Source organism: Volvox carteri (assembly GCF_000143455.1).
Source record: "Volvox carteri f. nagariensis unplaced genomic scaffold VOLCAscaffold_16, whole genome shotgun sequence".
NCBI lineage: Eukaryota > Viridiplantae > Chlorophyta > Chlorophyceae > Chlamydomonadales > Volvocaceae > Volvox > Volvox carteri.
In genome coordinates this window covers 299,214-313,004 of record NW_003307559.1, presented here as the reverse complement: position 1 = coordinate 313,004, position 13,791 = coordinate 299,214, and the positions used below count along the sequence as shown (strand labels likewise).

At 53.6% G+C, this 13,791-nt stretch overlaps 2 protein-coding genes across 2 annotated transcripts in view; both read left to right on the top strand.

The window, feature by feature from the left end:
- Positions 1-1,559: 1,559 nt before the first annotated feature.
- VOLCADRAFT_90237 (uncharacterized protein) lies at positions 1,560-9,969 on the top strand (the record flags this gene model as incomplete). Its single annotated transcript, XM_002949880.1, has 7 exons — positions 1,560-1,779; positions 2,127-2,230; positions 2,733-2,932; positions 3,677-3,926; positions 5,176-5,316; positions 5,880-6,138; positions 9,926-9,969. The coding sequence occupies 7 exons, from the start codon at positions 1,560-1,562 to the stop codon at positions 9,967-9,969; spliced, it is 1,218 nt and encodes a 405-aa protein (XP_002949926.1).
- A 1,817-nt stretch (positions 9,970-11,786) lies between these two features.
- Positions 11,787-13,791, top strand: part of VOLCADRAFT_90236 (uncharacterized protein) — a gene marked incomplete at both ends in the record, with an annotated part of 4,939 nt that continues 2,934 nt past the window's right edge. The window contains 2 exons of the mRNA XM_002949879.1: positions 11,787-11,958; positions 12,702-12,895. Of these exons, the coding sequence (XP_002949925.1) occupies positions 11,787-11,958; positions 12,702-12,895 (366 nt within the window). The remainder of the gene's footprint in view (positions 11,959-12,701; positions 12,896-13,791) is intronic.

Sequence of the window (13,791 nt, the reverse complement as noted above, 5' to 3'; positions counted from 1 at the left end):
ACAACAACAACAACAACAAAAAGGTCTTCAGCGAAAGGAGCAAGTCCACATCTTCTCGTTAAGTAATTGAAGTCCTGAGCTGGGGTGTTACAGCTTACTTAGGCTGTTGGGAGTTAAGAGATAAACCGGCCTAACGGACGTGATCGCACAGCGCGCGCCTGCAGGCTTCGCGACTGCGGGGCGGTTGAAGACGAGATGCATGTTTTTGCGGAATGCCCGGCGTACACTAGTACACGGGCTAAGTACGAACGTGACCTCGCGTTTCAAGGGCGTGACATGTGCACGATTATGACCGAGGCCCCACCCCTGGCACTAGCCAGATTCCTCTCGGAAGTCTGGGAGACCCGGCACGTTGCTCTAAGGCGCTTCGTGCTCAAGCAGACGTGGGAGGACGATGATAGTCCACCGCGTAACCGCACCAAAAACGATTTACCGTCCATGGCCCCCTGGCTTAAAGGGTGATAAAGGATACTAACGACCAAAGGGAACGATAGAGTTGCGGTACGTTCCAGCATCCTTGCCAGGCGTTCAGGTTCCCACTTCATAGCGTCCTCCATATGCTCGAAGCGTGGGAAATCCATATTAGATCTGATTTTGTCGTACACCGGACAGTCCGGCAAAATGTGCTTCTCATCCTCGTAACTTGTAACTTACGCCTGCCTTTATGCACTTGACGTGAGCAGGGAAAAGTTGCGCTTCCGGGTGTGTGAATGTAGGGGAAATCAAATAAAAGGAAATGTGCACACGCATTCGTGCCTCCAGCATTTCACCCATTCACGCACAGGGCGACGACAGTGTTTACGTGCATGTCAGCCGCGCATCGCAGAGGCGAGCGACTCACAGCGGCGGCGCCCTGTAAAACGGCATGGACATGTTTTTAGATCACGTTCGTGGGCACGGTCTAAGGCTGGCGTCGAGGTCAAGGCGCAAGTCTAATGCAGTGGCAGAGCAACCGCGACCGGGGTGCCACACCCGGGAAAAGAAGGTTTGACGGTAGGGCTACTGAAGCAGAAGCATGCATATGATAAGCATACACTACTGAGCCAGACATGTATTCCGAGCTCAACTTGCGTCATAGGGGCAGCCACTAGATGTGGTGCCCCTGTCAGACTGACAGAAGTGGCGCAACATAACCAAATAAGCAAGGCGCAAAAATACTTTGCAGGTACGTAATATGAGAGGTATTTTTAATCATCACCTAGAGGTTATCTCACGTTAATTGTCCTTGCTCAGGCCAGCTCAGGCCTACTAACGTCCGTTGTCCGAGCGTTGACTTTCACTAAATTGTTGGCGCTTTGCTTATATGCTACGGAGTGTTTTCAATCATTTTGTCAAAGAGCATGATTTTCATACGTCAGTTCCAGCAGCCAGCCTTTCGGGAGGCGGGAGAGGCATGCGTACGGATTTACGAACTTTCCGCATCAAAGTTTACTGGTTTTCTCTTCATTGCGACTAGGTTTGGCTATGTCTTGTTTTACTGGTTAGGTGTCCTGATGGCGCATAATCCTCACCTGCAAAAGCTTACACGTCAACGGCCATAGCCTACCTGATTGGCCGAAATGACCATGTTCTTAATAATATTTTTATTACATCTCCTGTCTTTGCACCATCGCTCTGAGGCTCAGGCGGACTTACGAAGAGTTGGGCAAGATGACGTGCTACAGCAATGGCTCCACAAAACCAGGAAGCTGGCCCAGGAGGGGCTCGATGAAGAAGAGATAGCATCGAATAGAGACAAATTGGCTATCACTGTGCTGGTGACGGACTTTGACCGCAGAGGTACGTGCATCCCACGGCTGATAACTGTTCTGTGCTAATGGCTTCGACGCTTGGTGCCATGTCAACAGTCCTTAAGTTGGGGCTGGCTTAGTTTGTTCAACCCTGCATCCTTCACAACTTTGTGCCGTCCCCTGCCTTCCCCTCGCAACGGTGTCCTACACGCATATGCTAAGCATACACATGCACAGATAAAAATCCTTTCCATGCTGTTTCATAACATACGGTACGGTGAAGGAGGGGGGTTAACTCCTCAAAGGAGGAACGGGGAAAACGCATTGCGCCCATGAGGCGCCATGATATCCAAGCAACCGGTCCTCTCCCCATCATCACGTCCATCTCCCGCGCAGACAGAGACCGACTCACAATCCTACGGACCTGCCTGCAGCTATGTATGCGCAACCTGTTCAACGTCACGCCTAGCAAATTCTACGTGTTCACGTTCGAAGGCCAGGTGCGCCATGCGAAGCGCGGGAGCCAGGGTTCTGGCATGTAACATCTCCCCTCCACCCGCGCTCAAACACCCAGATCGTGGAGGGCCGTCTTTCACACTCATGTACACCACCTGTAGTCTTAGGCCCAGCTGAGCCCAAGGAGGCTCAGCTCCCAGCTCCCAGCTGAGCGGGGCCAGCGGCCATGTGTGCGGGGACAGGCACATCTGCAGCAGCCGGCTTTCACCGGCATTACCGGCGGCAAGTCATTGCCGGATTGCGACTTACACCGGAGGATCCACGCTGGTGCCTTAAGATGGGATTAAGCGGGGTTGAGCGGGATTAATCATCATCATCATCATGGTTAGCAGCAGCAACACCGGTATCATAATCACTCGCATCATCACCATCATTGCAATCTTTATCATCATCACCAGCAGCATCAACATCAACACCAACATCACCATCAGCGACACCATGCCTTCCATCTGGTCAGCGACCTCTCTCTCTGCTTGCTGGCCTCAGATTGCGGACGTGAAGGCGCGGCTTGGCGAGCTCATGCAACCCAATGTTGCAGTGCTGCCGGTGTTCAACAGCACCTGGAAGGTGCCGTTGCTGGCGAGCGACCCAAGTTCCTGGCACTCGCACCACAGCAGCAACTACAGGATCATGGGAGACTTGCGGCTGGGGTTCATGCCGCATTTCGCAAGGCAGATGGGGCATAGGTGAGTCGAACGAAAGGCCGAGGGAAGGTACAATGTATGTATGTATGTTGTTACAGGGTGGTTAACTTCGCCAGCGGCCCCTTTCCCGGGCAGTCCCTGCTCTCCCCTGCTAGAGGGGCACCCTAATCCGTCACCCCATCCAACTTCAGAATGTTTTCGTTGGGTTCGGCAACTCACCACCAGCATCCAACCAAATCTAGCGGATCATCGGCGCATCAACTTAGTTCCTGATCAGCTCGCAAGTTGATATATCCCGTCCTACACCGTCCACTCGATGGGGGGCTACCTCCCATTTCACCACTCCTCAAACACCCGAGGAGCCGGCAGGCGGATTTGAATCCGGGTCGGCCGGGAGCAGAAGTCAGGCCTTAACCTCTGCCAGCCGCCTGCCTATACGTATTTATGTATGTATGTGTGTGTCTCCTGGAGGGTGGCGGGACGCCTACGGGGCCCGGCGTTGAGCGTCCAGTGGTGTACCTGCATCCACGCGGCCCAACCAACCAACCAACCAACCCCGACTCATAACGCCATACCCGCGCACTACATCGACACACCAGCGAAACACCTACGCTCCAGCGCCCCCATTGTACTCATGCCCACACCCGCGCCCATACACACGCGTGTGTGTGTATGCACATGCACACACCCCTATCCTTGCGACACCCCCTCAGTCCAACCACCCTCAACCACCCTCAACCCGCGACCCCCCCCCATTACCACGTACCACGTACGTTTCCCCTTCAGGTACATGATGCAGCTAGACGACGATTCGTACATTCTGGGCCCTATTTCGGTCAACCTTGTGCAGCTGTTTGACCGGCAGGGCTATCTGTTGGGGGCCCGCAACATACAGCGAGATCCCCTTCTTGTGACGTGGGGTCTTCCAGAGCTGGCCAAGTTTTTCCTGATCACTCAGAAAATTGTGCCGGAGACGCTGTTTGAGTATTGTGATCCCCCCAACATTGAGGGGCTCTACTCAGAGTACAAGCGAACCGTGAGTGGCGCCGTACACGTGTACACGTGTGCATGACGTATTAATCGTGTACATGTACCTTATTATTAAGTGTGTTGCCGTATTTGAGTTTGCTGCGGGAGGAGGGTGCGTGTGTGTGGTGGGGTGGGGTGGGGTTTTTAGGTGGGGTCATGGGTACGCTCGAGGTTTAGGAAAGGGGCACAAGACTTGCACAGGAAGCCAACAGCGCACTCCGTCACATTCCGAGTGCAACAGAGGCCCTATAAGGGCCCCCTGCCGACCCATGGCATGGCCGCCAACGGCATTACCGTCCGGGGTGTGCCAGCATGGTATGTCTCCGTACCAGGGTTCGACACCCCGTACGGGGCCCGTAAGTTTTTGGCCTTTTTTCGGTATCCCCGTAAGGGCCCGTAGGACTTTACGGTGGCCCCCGTAAGGATTTTGGGGCGCGAAGCGCCCCCGTGCGGGGCCGCCGCCGGACCGGCCGAAGGCCGGTTACGGGGGCCCCCGTAAGGATTTTAAGGATTTATAAGAGGCCGTACGGGGCCCGTAAAGTCCCCCGTAGGGGAGAGGACGGACCATATAAAGGATAAGGCCACACACTTGGCAGACATAATTCATATTGCAATATTTAACTACACTTTTCATAATACTTTTACAACTTCTGGTCTGTAACATCCAGCGATGGCAGACAATGAGTCGTCAGGAGGTGACCAAGGGCCTCCTAAGCCACCGCCCTCCAAGAAGCGCGCCACGGCGGCCAAGGCGCTTGGCTTTCACTGAGTGTGCCGTGTCCCCGAGTGTAATGGTTCACGAGAAAATAACGAAAATAACGATTTACAGGGCAAAAAAATGCAAAGCGTCACTTTCCACAGCGTTTCAGCCAAGGACAGTGCCCCCGTAAAGGTTTTGCGAGGGTTACGGGGGCCCCCGTAAGGTTTTCGGCCGGTACAGGAGCCTGGTACGGGGGCCCCTCCGTAAGGAAAATTTGGGAGGTACGGGGGAGCCCGCAAGTTTCAGGAAGGTCAGTGTCGAACCCTGCTCCGTACGTACCGGAATGACGCGAGACACCCATTTCCCTCCTTAGCCGCCTCCGGGTACATGTGGTTATGGCCAAGGCCTTTCGTAGCTCAATGCGACGCGGTAGCCCCGACGTGTGTAGTTCTCATGCCTTCTTTGTGTTAACTTCCCTATGTGTCTGTTTGTTTGTCTGTTTAACTGCCCTTTTGTACGCATGCGAATGCAACGGCCACACCAACGGCCGCTACAGAAGCTGCAGGAGGGTTTGATACCCCGGGATCAACTGGACAGGTTGGACAAGTTGGAGCTGCGCAACCGCGGCGGTTGGAACCGAACCATCATGTTTGGTAACTGCCTCATGTACAGCCTCGACTGGTTTTTCAAGCCCGAGGTGAGCCACCTCCAGAATATGCTAAACAGCGTGTGTGCGTGTGTGTGCTTTGCGGGGAATGTATTATGGGTGGGATGTATTTTCCTTTAATGCCGCTAGGCGAAAGGGACCCGGATAATAAGGCCCGGTAAGCCAGGGCGCGAGTCTTGGGAGTTCTCGGATGGAACCAATCGTGGTCGTGCGCGGGCTGCTCACACCGCGATGCTATATGTGAAGTGCGGAGAGGTTTGGTTTTGGTGGGTTTGGAACATCCGGCAGTTTTTTTCCTGTTGTGTTGCTGTTGTTAAAGGAGGGAGATCAATCCAAGCGGGGGCCCCCAAAAAGGGGATTTCAATACTCAAGAGCACAGCTTTGTCCCTTGGGGTGCTGCACCCTGCTTTGAAGTTGGTGGAGGACTGCACCCGGCTCTGTCGTTCAATTTTCACCAAACTCACATACATGCACACTCACACACATGTGGCCTATCTCCACTTTACGCAGCCAACCAAACTCAATCCCTCTTTCTCCCCTGTTCACAACCGCCATCGCCCCTGCCGCCGCCGTCGCCGCCGTCGAACGCGCAGGTGTACCATTTCGTGCAGCTGTGCCGCACCTCTGGATCTTCGTTTGCGTACCGCTGGAACGAGCAGGGCGTGCTCGCGATGCTCTGGCAGATTTTCGTGCCGCGTGACAAGTTTGTCACGTTCAAGTTCGAGTACGCGCACCGCATAAACGAGACGCTGGCACTTCAGCTGGCTGCCAAGGCGGCTGCCAAGGACACCAGGCGCAAGGGGCGGCGGCAGGGCAACATTTATGCAGAGCACTACGAAGGCGAGATACGCGGTGAGCGGCGTCGCATCGCCCGTGGCAGGGAAAAGGCAACAGACGTCCGAAGTACTTTGTAGTAGTGCAGATCCGTCTTAGGTGCTGCCGGGCAGCTTTATACTTGACAACCATATAGGCGGTCTGTGTGGCGGGCCCCGTCAGCGGCCTGGAGGTGTGGACCATACCTGTATGTATGTATGCATGTATGTACATGATGAGGTGAAACGACAGGGCCGAAAGCTGCGCAAGCTCGTTCGCGGACAAGGCTGTGTCTGAATGACAATCACTCGGTCTGGTCGCCCCGCGTATCACATGGTTGCCGCAGCAGCGCCAGCAGCAGCAGCGCCAGCAGCAGCAGCGCCAGCAGCAGCAGCAGCGCCAGCAGCAGCGCCACCAGGAGGGCCTGGGGAAATGTCTGCCAAGTTATCTGAAAGGGGACACAGGTTCCCTCAAGCGTGGTAGTGGTGGTGGTTGTGATAGTGGTGGTGGTGGTGGTGGTGGTGGTGCAGCGCATGTGTATGTGTGTGAACGGCGGTTAATTCTTATTCTTTTCGGATGCGTAGTTAGTTAGTTCGTCCTGTTATTCGGATGGAGGATCTGCCGGATCTGTCACGCTAAACGCATGAGGTGTCTGGTGCCTGTGCTGCGGTGTCGGGGAGATTGTATGTATGCTTCATTAGCATTAGGAATCCCAGCGCGTTGGCCCGGGGGCATACGAGGGTGCGGTAGAAGGGAATGCAACAAATAGGTGTCAAGCTAATAGATTCTGATTCTGGACGGATCTAGTCTAATCCGGAGCTATGACTAGGTGGCGCATGCGCAACACATGACTCTCATGACACCTTAAAAAAACACATACATACCGCTATACAGGATGGGCCCTGTGTAGCGCTAAATAGGAGGATGGACTGCATGCATGAGTGCATGAGTGCTTGTGTGTGCGGCACGGCGTGTCGCACAGGCAGGCACGCACGCCGCGCGGTGTGGATAAGAGTAGTGGTGTTTCTGCCCTAAACATTTACCTCGCGGGTGACGGACACACCCCGCACAGCTGCACCAACAGGGCCTTTCCACAATTTAGAGTCGCAGGACAAGCACGTTACCGGGGGTCGATGCAATCCATAGCAAATTCGTTTATATGACAGGGCTAGCCTGGACAGCTTCACAGCTTGGTAGAAGCGTTTCCGCAGCTTGTGCAGCTTGAGCAAAGGACATGAGAAAGGCAAAAGGTGCTGGAATTTCGGTTGTTAGCATAAGGGCCCAACGACTGCATCAGCATACCAGTACTTTTTCCTTAGCATTTGTAGGACGCCGTTGTCGTGTGTCGGTACTTAATGTTATGTCAACAGAGGTGCTCGGGTTCTGGTGGGGGAGAATTGGTTGGGAAGGGGCACTGGCCAGCTATAGCTAGTTGGCTACCTAGGGCTCACCACACAGATTGGACTAGGTAAGAGGCGCGAGGCAAGAATTGGTGTGCCGCTGCCGCCATGTGCGGCTGTGAGGAAGCCGGTCGTATGTAATATGGTACCACCGCCGTCACCCATGCTGGGGCATGATTTTTGGCATATTCCGAAGACCCCAAGGGGGGGCTCGCTTGCGCAATACCTGATGTTTGCTAAATTTCCTCTTTGTCCTATAACGTGATGTCGCTTTTTGTCGTGGGATTTGGGGCCTGTGGGGCTTTGTCGCGGAGGAGGAGTGCCGCTATGTGAGGGGGTGTTTTTGTTTTTGTTTACTCCTGCTAGAGAGCACTTCTTCTTGTGGATGGCGTATGCATATACATGGGTAAGAGCGGTACTGAGGGGGGGGGGTAGGGCGGGGTTATTGCATTATCGATGTCGTCATTAAAAAAATATTATATAATACATATCAATGAAGAAGGGGTCGCATAAACCTGCCCCATTGCCTGGTGACGATGTTTTGAGCTTCAATACGACAACCTAGGCGCCCACGTAGTTTTCACCAAGATGCAAGCTAACAGTGTGCGAGGGAGTTTAGCGACATGGAGCGCAAAACGCCGGCGCTTGCTGGTGCGTCATTTTTTTCAAAAGAAGCCGTGCAGTGGGAAGAGACCCTCCTCCTCGGTTTGAATAGAACACGGCGTCGCCGTCTCAGAACTCACCGACGCCCTCCCCACCTGCCTACCTGCTGTCTGCGTGCATGTACGTCTCTGAATTGATGCTCCTGTACTTAGTAGAAGCCACCAATCTTTGCGCAGTAAATGTATGTTCGTGTGCAGATGTGCAGCTTCATGTGGGGAACGGGGGCGGGGAGAGTATTTACGTGTTGACTTAACTAGTCTTGGGGTAATATTAAGGCTTTTGCGCGTTGATCACGTAAAGTGCGGCGGTGGAAACCTGGGTGGCCATGCGCCGTATTATTGACCGGTTAGAACCGGGGTATTACAAATGGTTTGGTTCAATACAGTGTGCGCATTCGCCTCTGGTTTGCTTGGTGACGGCGCCTGAGGCACACGGAGGTGCATATAGCGGGTGCAACGGGTATGCGTGTTACGGCACTGTACTGATCGACCGCACTGGGGGCAATGAGAACTTAAAACGTTCCACCGCGCGACGTGTAGGGGAGGGCCCTTGCGGCAGTGGTGGTGGTGGTAGCAACAGTGGTTGAGATGATGTAGGGCGACTTGAGAAGTGGGCAGGGGGGAGGGCATGCTACATATCGAAACAGTAGGGTGTGATGATATAGGTTCTCAATAAATTCCCGGCCGTTTTGCGCCCTGGTCAGGGGAATGCGTCCACGATGCGTTCTTTCGAATGCACTGTATCGATTTGCTGCCCGGCCTAGCGGCGGTGATTCCAGAGCTTGAAAGCCGACGAAAGTACAACCCGATGGGATTCTGGCGGCTGGGACTCTAGCAGCAGGCGAAAGCAAATTGCTTATGAGCGCTTATCGGTGTCCAAGTAAATAACCTTCCCACGTTCGCATTGTGCGCCGTGCGTGCTGTTGAAACGTGCCGTACGGCCGTACGTTTCTCAGGCTTGCGATAAATAGGCTGTCAGCCTCCTCAAAGCCGAGGAAAGGGTTCAGGCTTCTTGGAGTAGGATTGCTTTCTGAACATGGCGGCCGAGATTATCCGGAAGCACCTTGACATACACGGTGTCAAACCCACTGAGGGCACAAGGAAATTTTTTACCATCTAGAGGAAATCTGCACTAGGAGGTATCCAAGGTGTGGCACGTTCCTCGGGTATAAGTTGCACCAGTGTGTGTGGGACATGGGGTGTGTGCGAGGTTGCGTTTTGATGATTGAGTGTGGACCCATACGTGCACCCGGGATCGCGAGCGCACGAGCATACCTCAGAAATCGACGATGCGTTTGCAACAGTGAGGATAAAGTGTGGAGCTTTATTGCGTAAGATGTTAAGTACAGCTGGCTTCATATCATCGGCCTTCGACACAACCAACTATTATCCCAAACCCCGGCTCAATTGCTTTATTAAAACGACACACAGGTCATACTAGTCATATATACCATTAACCTCAAGCCCGAGGTAAAAAAGTCAGGATAACAATGATAACAATTTTAAAGATCTGTGACAGCGACTATCATTATGGAATGAACTTGGCCGCGCCACAGTCATCGTTGTTACTTATTAGCATTAGGGTATCGTTAGGATGCGTACCCGATGTAATAGGCTCACCAGTCCATGATTATCCGGCAACGCCTTAACAGGTCAATTAGCGTAAAACGAGCCTTGACGGCCTGCAGGAGGATACCTTAAATAGGGAATGTGATATGATATTGCAACTTGGTCTGGCGCAACACGGCTTGCCGACCTTTACAGGCAGGCAGCCAGGTGGCCAGGCGGAGATTCAGAATTGCAGGTAGACGGGCACCGATCGTAGAGGGCCCGATGGGATCTGATATTTGCTGAATATTTCAACACTGTACAGTTGCAAATGGAACCTGGTGGAAACATGGCCATTCTCTACTGTCCGTACTTTCTCACAGAAGTGTGATGCTGTGGACAGCAGCAGACGCACAGCACGGCACAGCAGTGTGGCATCGCCCGTACAGCGCGCGGGTGTAGGTTCTCATTTCTGGGGTATCTTCTGGGCTGAAAGATAACGCCTGGGGCCCGCGTACCAATAGTATGTGGGGCAGTGCGTAGCCCTGAGGAACTGTAGAACATATCCGTTCCGTGATGTAAAGGCGGCTCTTCCAGGTGGTGCGCGCAATTTGTAATAAACGCTGTGAATGCGTGCTTTGCGTTGATCGGCTTTTAAGCTGCTGCTTAGGCAGATTACTCACAAACGCGGACAAATTTAAGGAGCTGTGCAACATAACGCACAGGGTATCTCATGTTTCGTCATCATGCTATTTTTTGCCGTTATGCTCCCGCGGGAGCTTAAGCTGTTAGGGGTCCCGTCCCGCTCGTAAGTTGTTCGTAGACGCCTCTAGTTACACATCATTGCGTAAGCTTTGCATAGCGGTGCATAAATGTAAGAAAAATGAAAATCAATATCCATCCAAGATTGCACAGGGTATCTCCCTATGTTCCCAGGCGGACGTGAAGGAGACGCGCAAAGAGAGGGGGCGTTGCTCCCTGGCGTTTACCGCCCGGACGCAAGGGGGCACGAATGACAGCCAATGGACACCGAGACTGGAGTCCGCACTTAAATTTGTTCAGATTAGCATTTTATGATAGAATCAATATTTGCGTTTGGGCGAACCGCTAAGGCTAGTCACAGCTGTAGCGGCGTTGCCTCGCTCGCTGTCGCTACAGAGCCGAGTACGTCGTGCAAAGGCGCAAACTCCTAGTAACATCTTGCACATACGTCGTTATACGTGAATCCAAAAACCAAACCGTGCGCACTCATCTTCTCGATTGCAGCGAGGCGTCAACATGAGATGGTCTGGCAAACCCGGTCAGAATAGCGAAGCAAGAGGAATAGACTCAGCAGTAGGAATTATATAGATTTATGTAACGCTATAGGTTGGATTGGAAGTATAGAGAAGGCTCCTAAGGCCATGTAAGCCGAGCCACAAGTAACGTCATAGTTTCCCATCGCTTGCAGTTGCAAAGACTCAAGAGAATCGAAACAGGTTATCAATCGTATGCGAAAAATATAGCAGTAAGAGCATAGCCTGGTGAATGTATGCCCCAAACGCCCGCCGACATCTAACTGTTCCTGACTAAGGTCCGCAACTCGATGCCTTGCCATACAATCAAATTTACAGTTCCTGGAGTAGTCAATAGAAATGGTTTAAAATGGTTACAGGCAGGAAATTACAAAGTTCATTATCGGACATCGCTTTGCGCCCACCAGCATTCGACACGCGCTTGCTGCTATTGTTGTTGATGTTAGCGGGTTCATCGTACAACAATGCACCGCTTTTATCGTATCAATCCATCTTAAACACTGTTGAGTCCCTGATTTCATGCTAGGGTCAGCCACATCTCGCGAGGTCGCGTGCGCTGCTCGGGCTACATAACTCCCTCGCGCAGCGTCTACATACTCCAGCCGCAAACTCACAGCCCATAATCTACATCTTGGTTACTGCAAGCCCTTATAAGTTATTCTTCAATCGACAGCTTGGCCTTAACTTGCTGGCTGCAGAATTGGCGGCCATCAAAGTGAACCGACCCCTGGCTGTCCAGGCGAGCGTAGGAAATAGTGCCTGTTGAGCAATTTTATTTAACCATGGCCAGGGGAGGTGCCTTGCTCCTGGCGCTCGTGCTGTTACTAGTACCTGCTTACCGGTCGGCGCGGCTTGGCAACCAACCACCCCTCTTGGCGGATTTACGCGTCCAAGCCAAGCCTGCTGTTGGAGGGCTTTATGATCTGGCGTTATCTCTCGAGCTGACCTCGCAAGGTGAGGCATGCCTGTCAAGGTGTTCTGGAACGCGTAACGCGGCATGATCGGAGGCCTAGGTGAGGCGGAGATGCCGCTTGGGGTCATGTTTCAATTCCATTACTGATCGCCGACTTAATCAATTCTGTTTGCGTTCGGTGCGTGTTCTCGATATCCGCTTTACTCTTACTTCGTAGCATCCGTAACACGTTAAGAGACAACCGGGCCCCAGGTGACGAGGAAGTGCGGCGAAGTAATTCCATGTGCCGTTAAATTGCTCACCAGTGACATTAGGACTTCTGCAACAGCTCAGCCTCGTGTTCTCGTGTTGCACGCATGGCCTAGCCAACTTCATTAAGTTGCGGTGTAAGGAATCGAATAATCATGGAAACATGAATGTCATATTGTTGCTCGTGTATTATATGTTTCCAACGAAATTCAAGGACGAAGGCTTGCGCCATTAGATTTGGAAACACGAAAAAAACGACGGTGATGCGCAACACCAGAAAGGACCCATTAGCATAGTTTAAGCCATTAAAGCGTGGAAGATATCGTGACCTAGTGAGGCTGGTGACATATGTTTTGCATGAATATAGCGTTGACTTTGACGCTGACCCGGATTACTGCTTCCGCGCCCGGCCCCCCTTCCTAACGACCGCTATGCGCGTCCTTCAGCCTTCCATCGTTAGCATGCCCTCTAACAAGTGTTAATCCCCCACCCTCCCTTCTTCCGTTCCCACATCGGCGCAATACTCTTATCACAGCTTTCCGCGTCGAGCTAGACGTAAACATCGGCGGCATTCAAATACGGCACACAGCCAGCTGTCCGTGCAGTCAAACGCCGGTCAACGTGGTCGTACCAGCCGTCCCCATCGCGCCTGGAGAGTACAAGGCCGTCGTCGTCGCCAAGGCAGATGGTCATCCCCCGACCATTCTTCACACCAACCATATCGTTGAGGTGCGCTGGCCCCAGAGCTGCGGAACGAAACGTACGATTGGGCCCCCCCCCTCCCCCTCCCCCTCCCCCTCTCCCTCTCCCTCTCTCAAGGGCTCCAGCGCATGTTGAGTACATCGCATCCTATTCCTTATTTCCCTTGAGACGTATACCCCCGACCGTCCATTGGGCAGCGCTAGGGGGTAGAGGCGCCGGCTTGCAAGCAGGCTCGGGCGGCTGGGTTGTATGGGTGACTTTGACGGCTGGGCTGGCGTTCCATGCGTAGGTGCCTGGATGGCTTAGCCTCGTAGGATATCAGGAGGTGAAGAAGAGCGTGTTTTGTCACATTGTGGTGTGTGGTGTGAGTTCGTACATTTCGACGTTATCGTTTAAACCGGTATACGTCGTTTAAAAGCAGGGGGGGAAGGTAAGGTTAAGGGGCTTTATGCGGAACAGCGCTCACACTACTTCCCCCCCCCCGGTCACCGCCTGGGGGGTTGCTCTCCAAACCGATGCCATCACCTTCCCACGCCGCCGGCCGCTTCCCACTCGCTCCTCCGTCTCACCCTCCGCAACAGCGACAGCAGGAGGTGCAGGTGATGATGGCGAGCGGCAGCAGCGGCAGCAGCAGCGGCAGCAGCAGCGGCAGCATTTTGGCGGAGGGCAACAAGGGCCTTGCGGGCCGTGCCCGGCGGCTGACACAGACACAATCGGGCACGAAAAACCTGCCTCCCATTCTCGGTAAGAAGGCCAAGTCCCCCCCCCCACCGCCGCCACAGCCAGATGCCCCCCAACCCCCCGTGCTCTCTTACCCGCCGGACGCCGGCGGCCCTCTTCCACCGGCCTCGCCAGATGACGGGGGCTCCCCGCCCGACGCCAACCCGCCGTGGAATGCAAATCAGCCGGATTTTCCAGAGCCG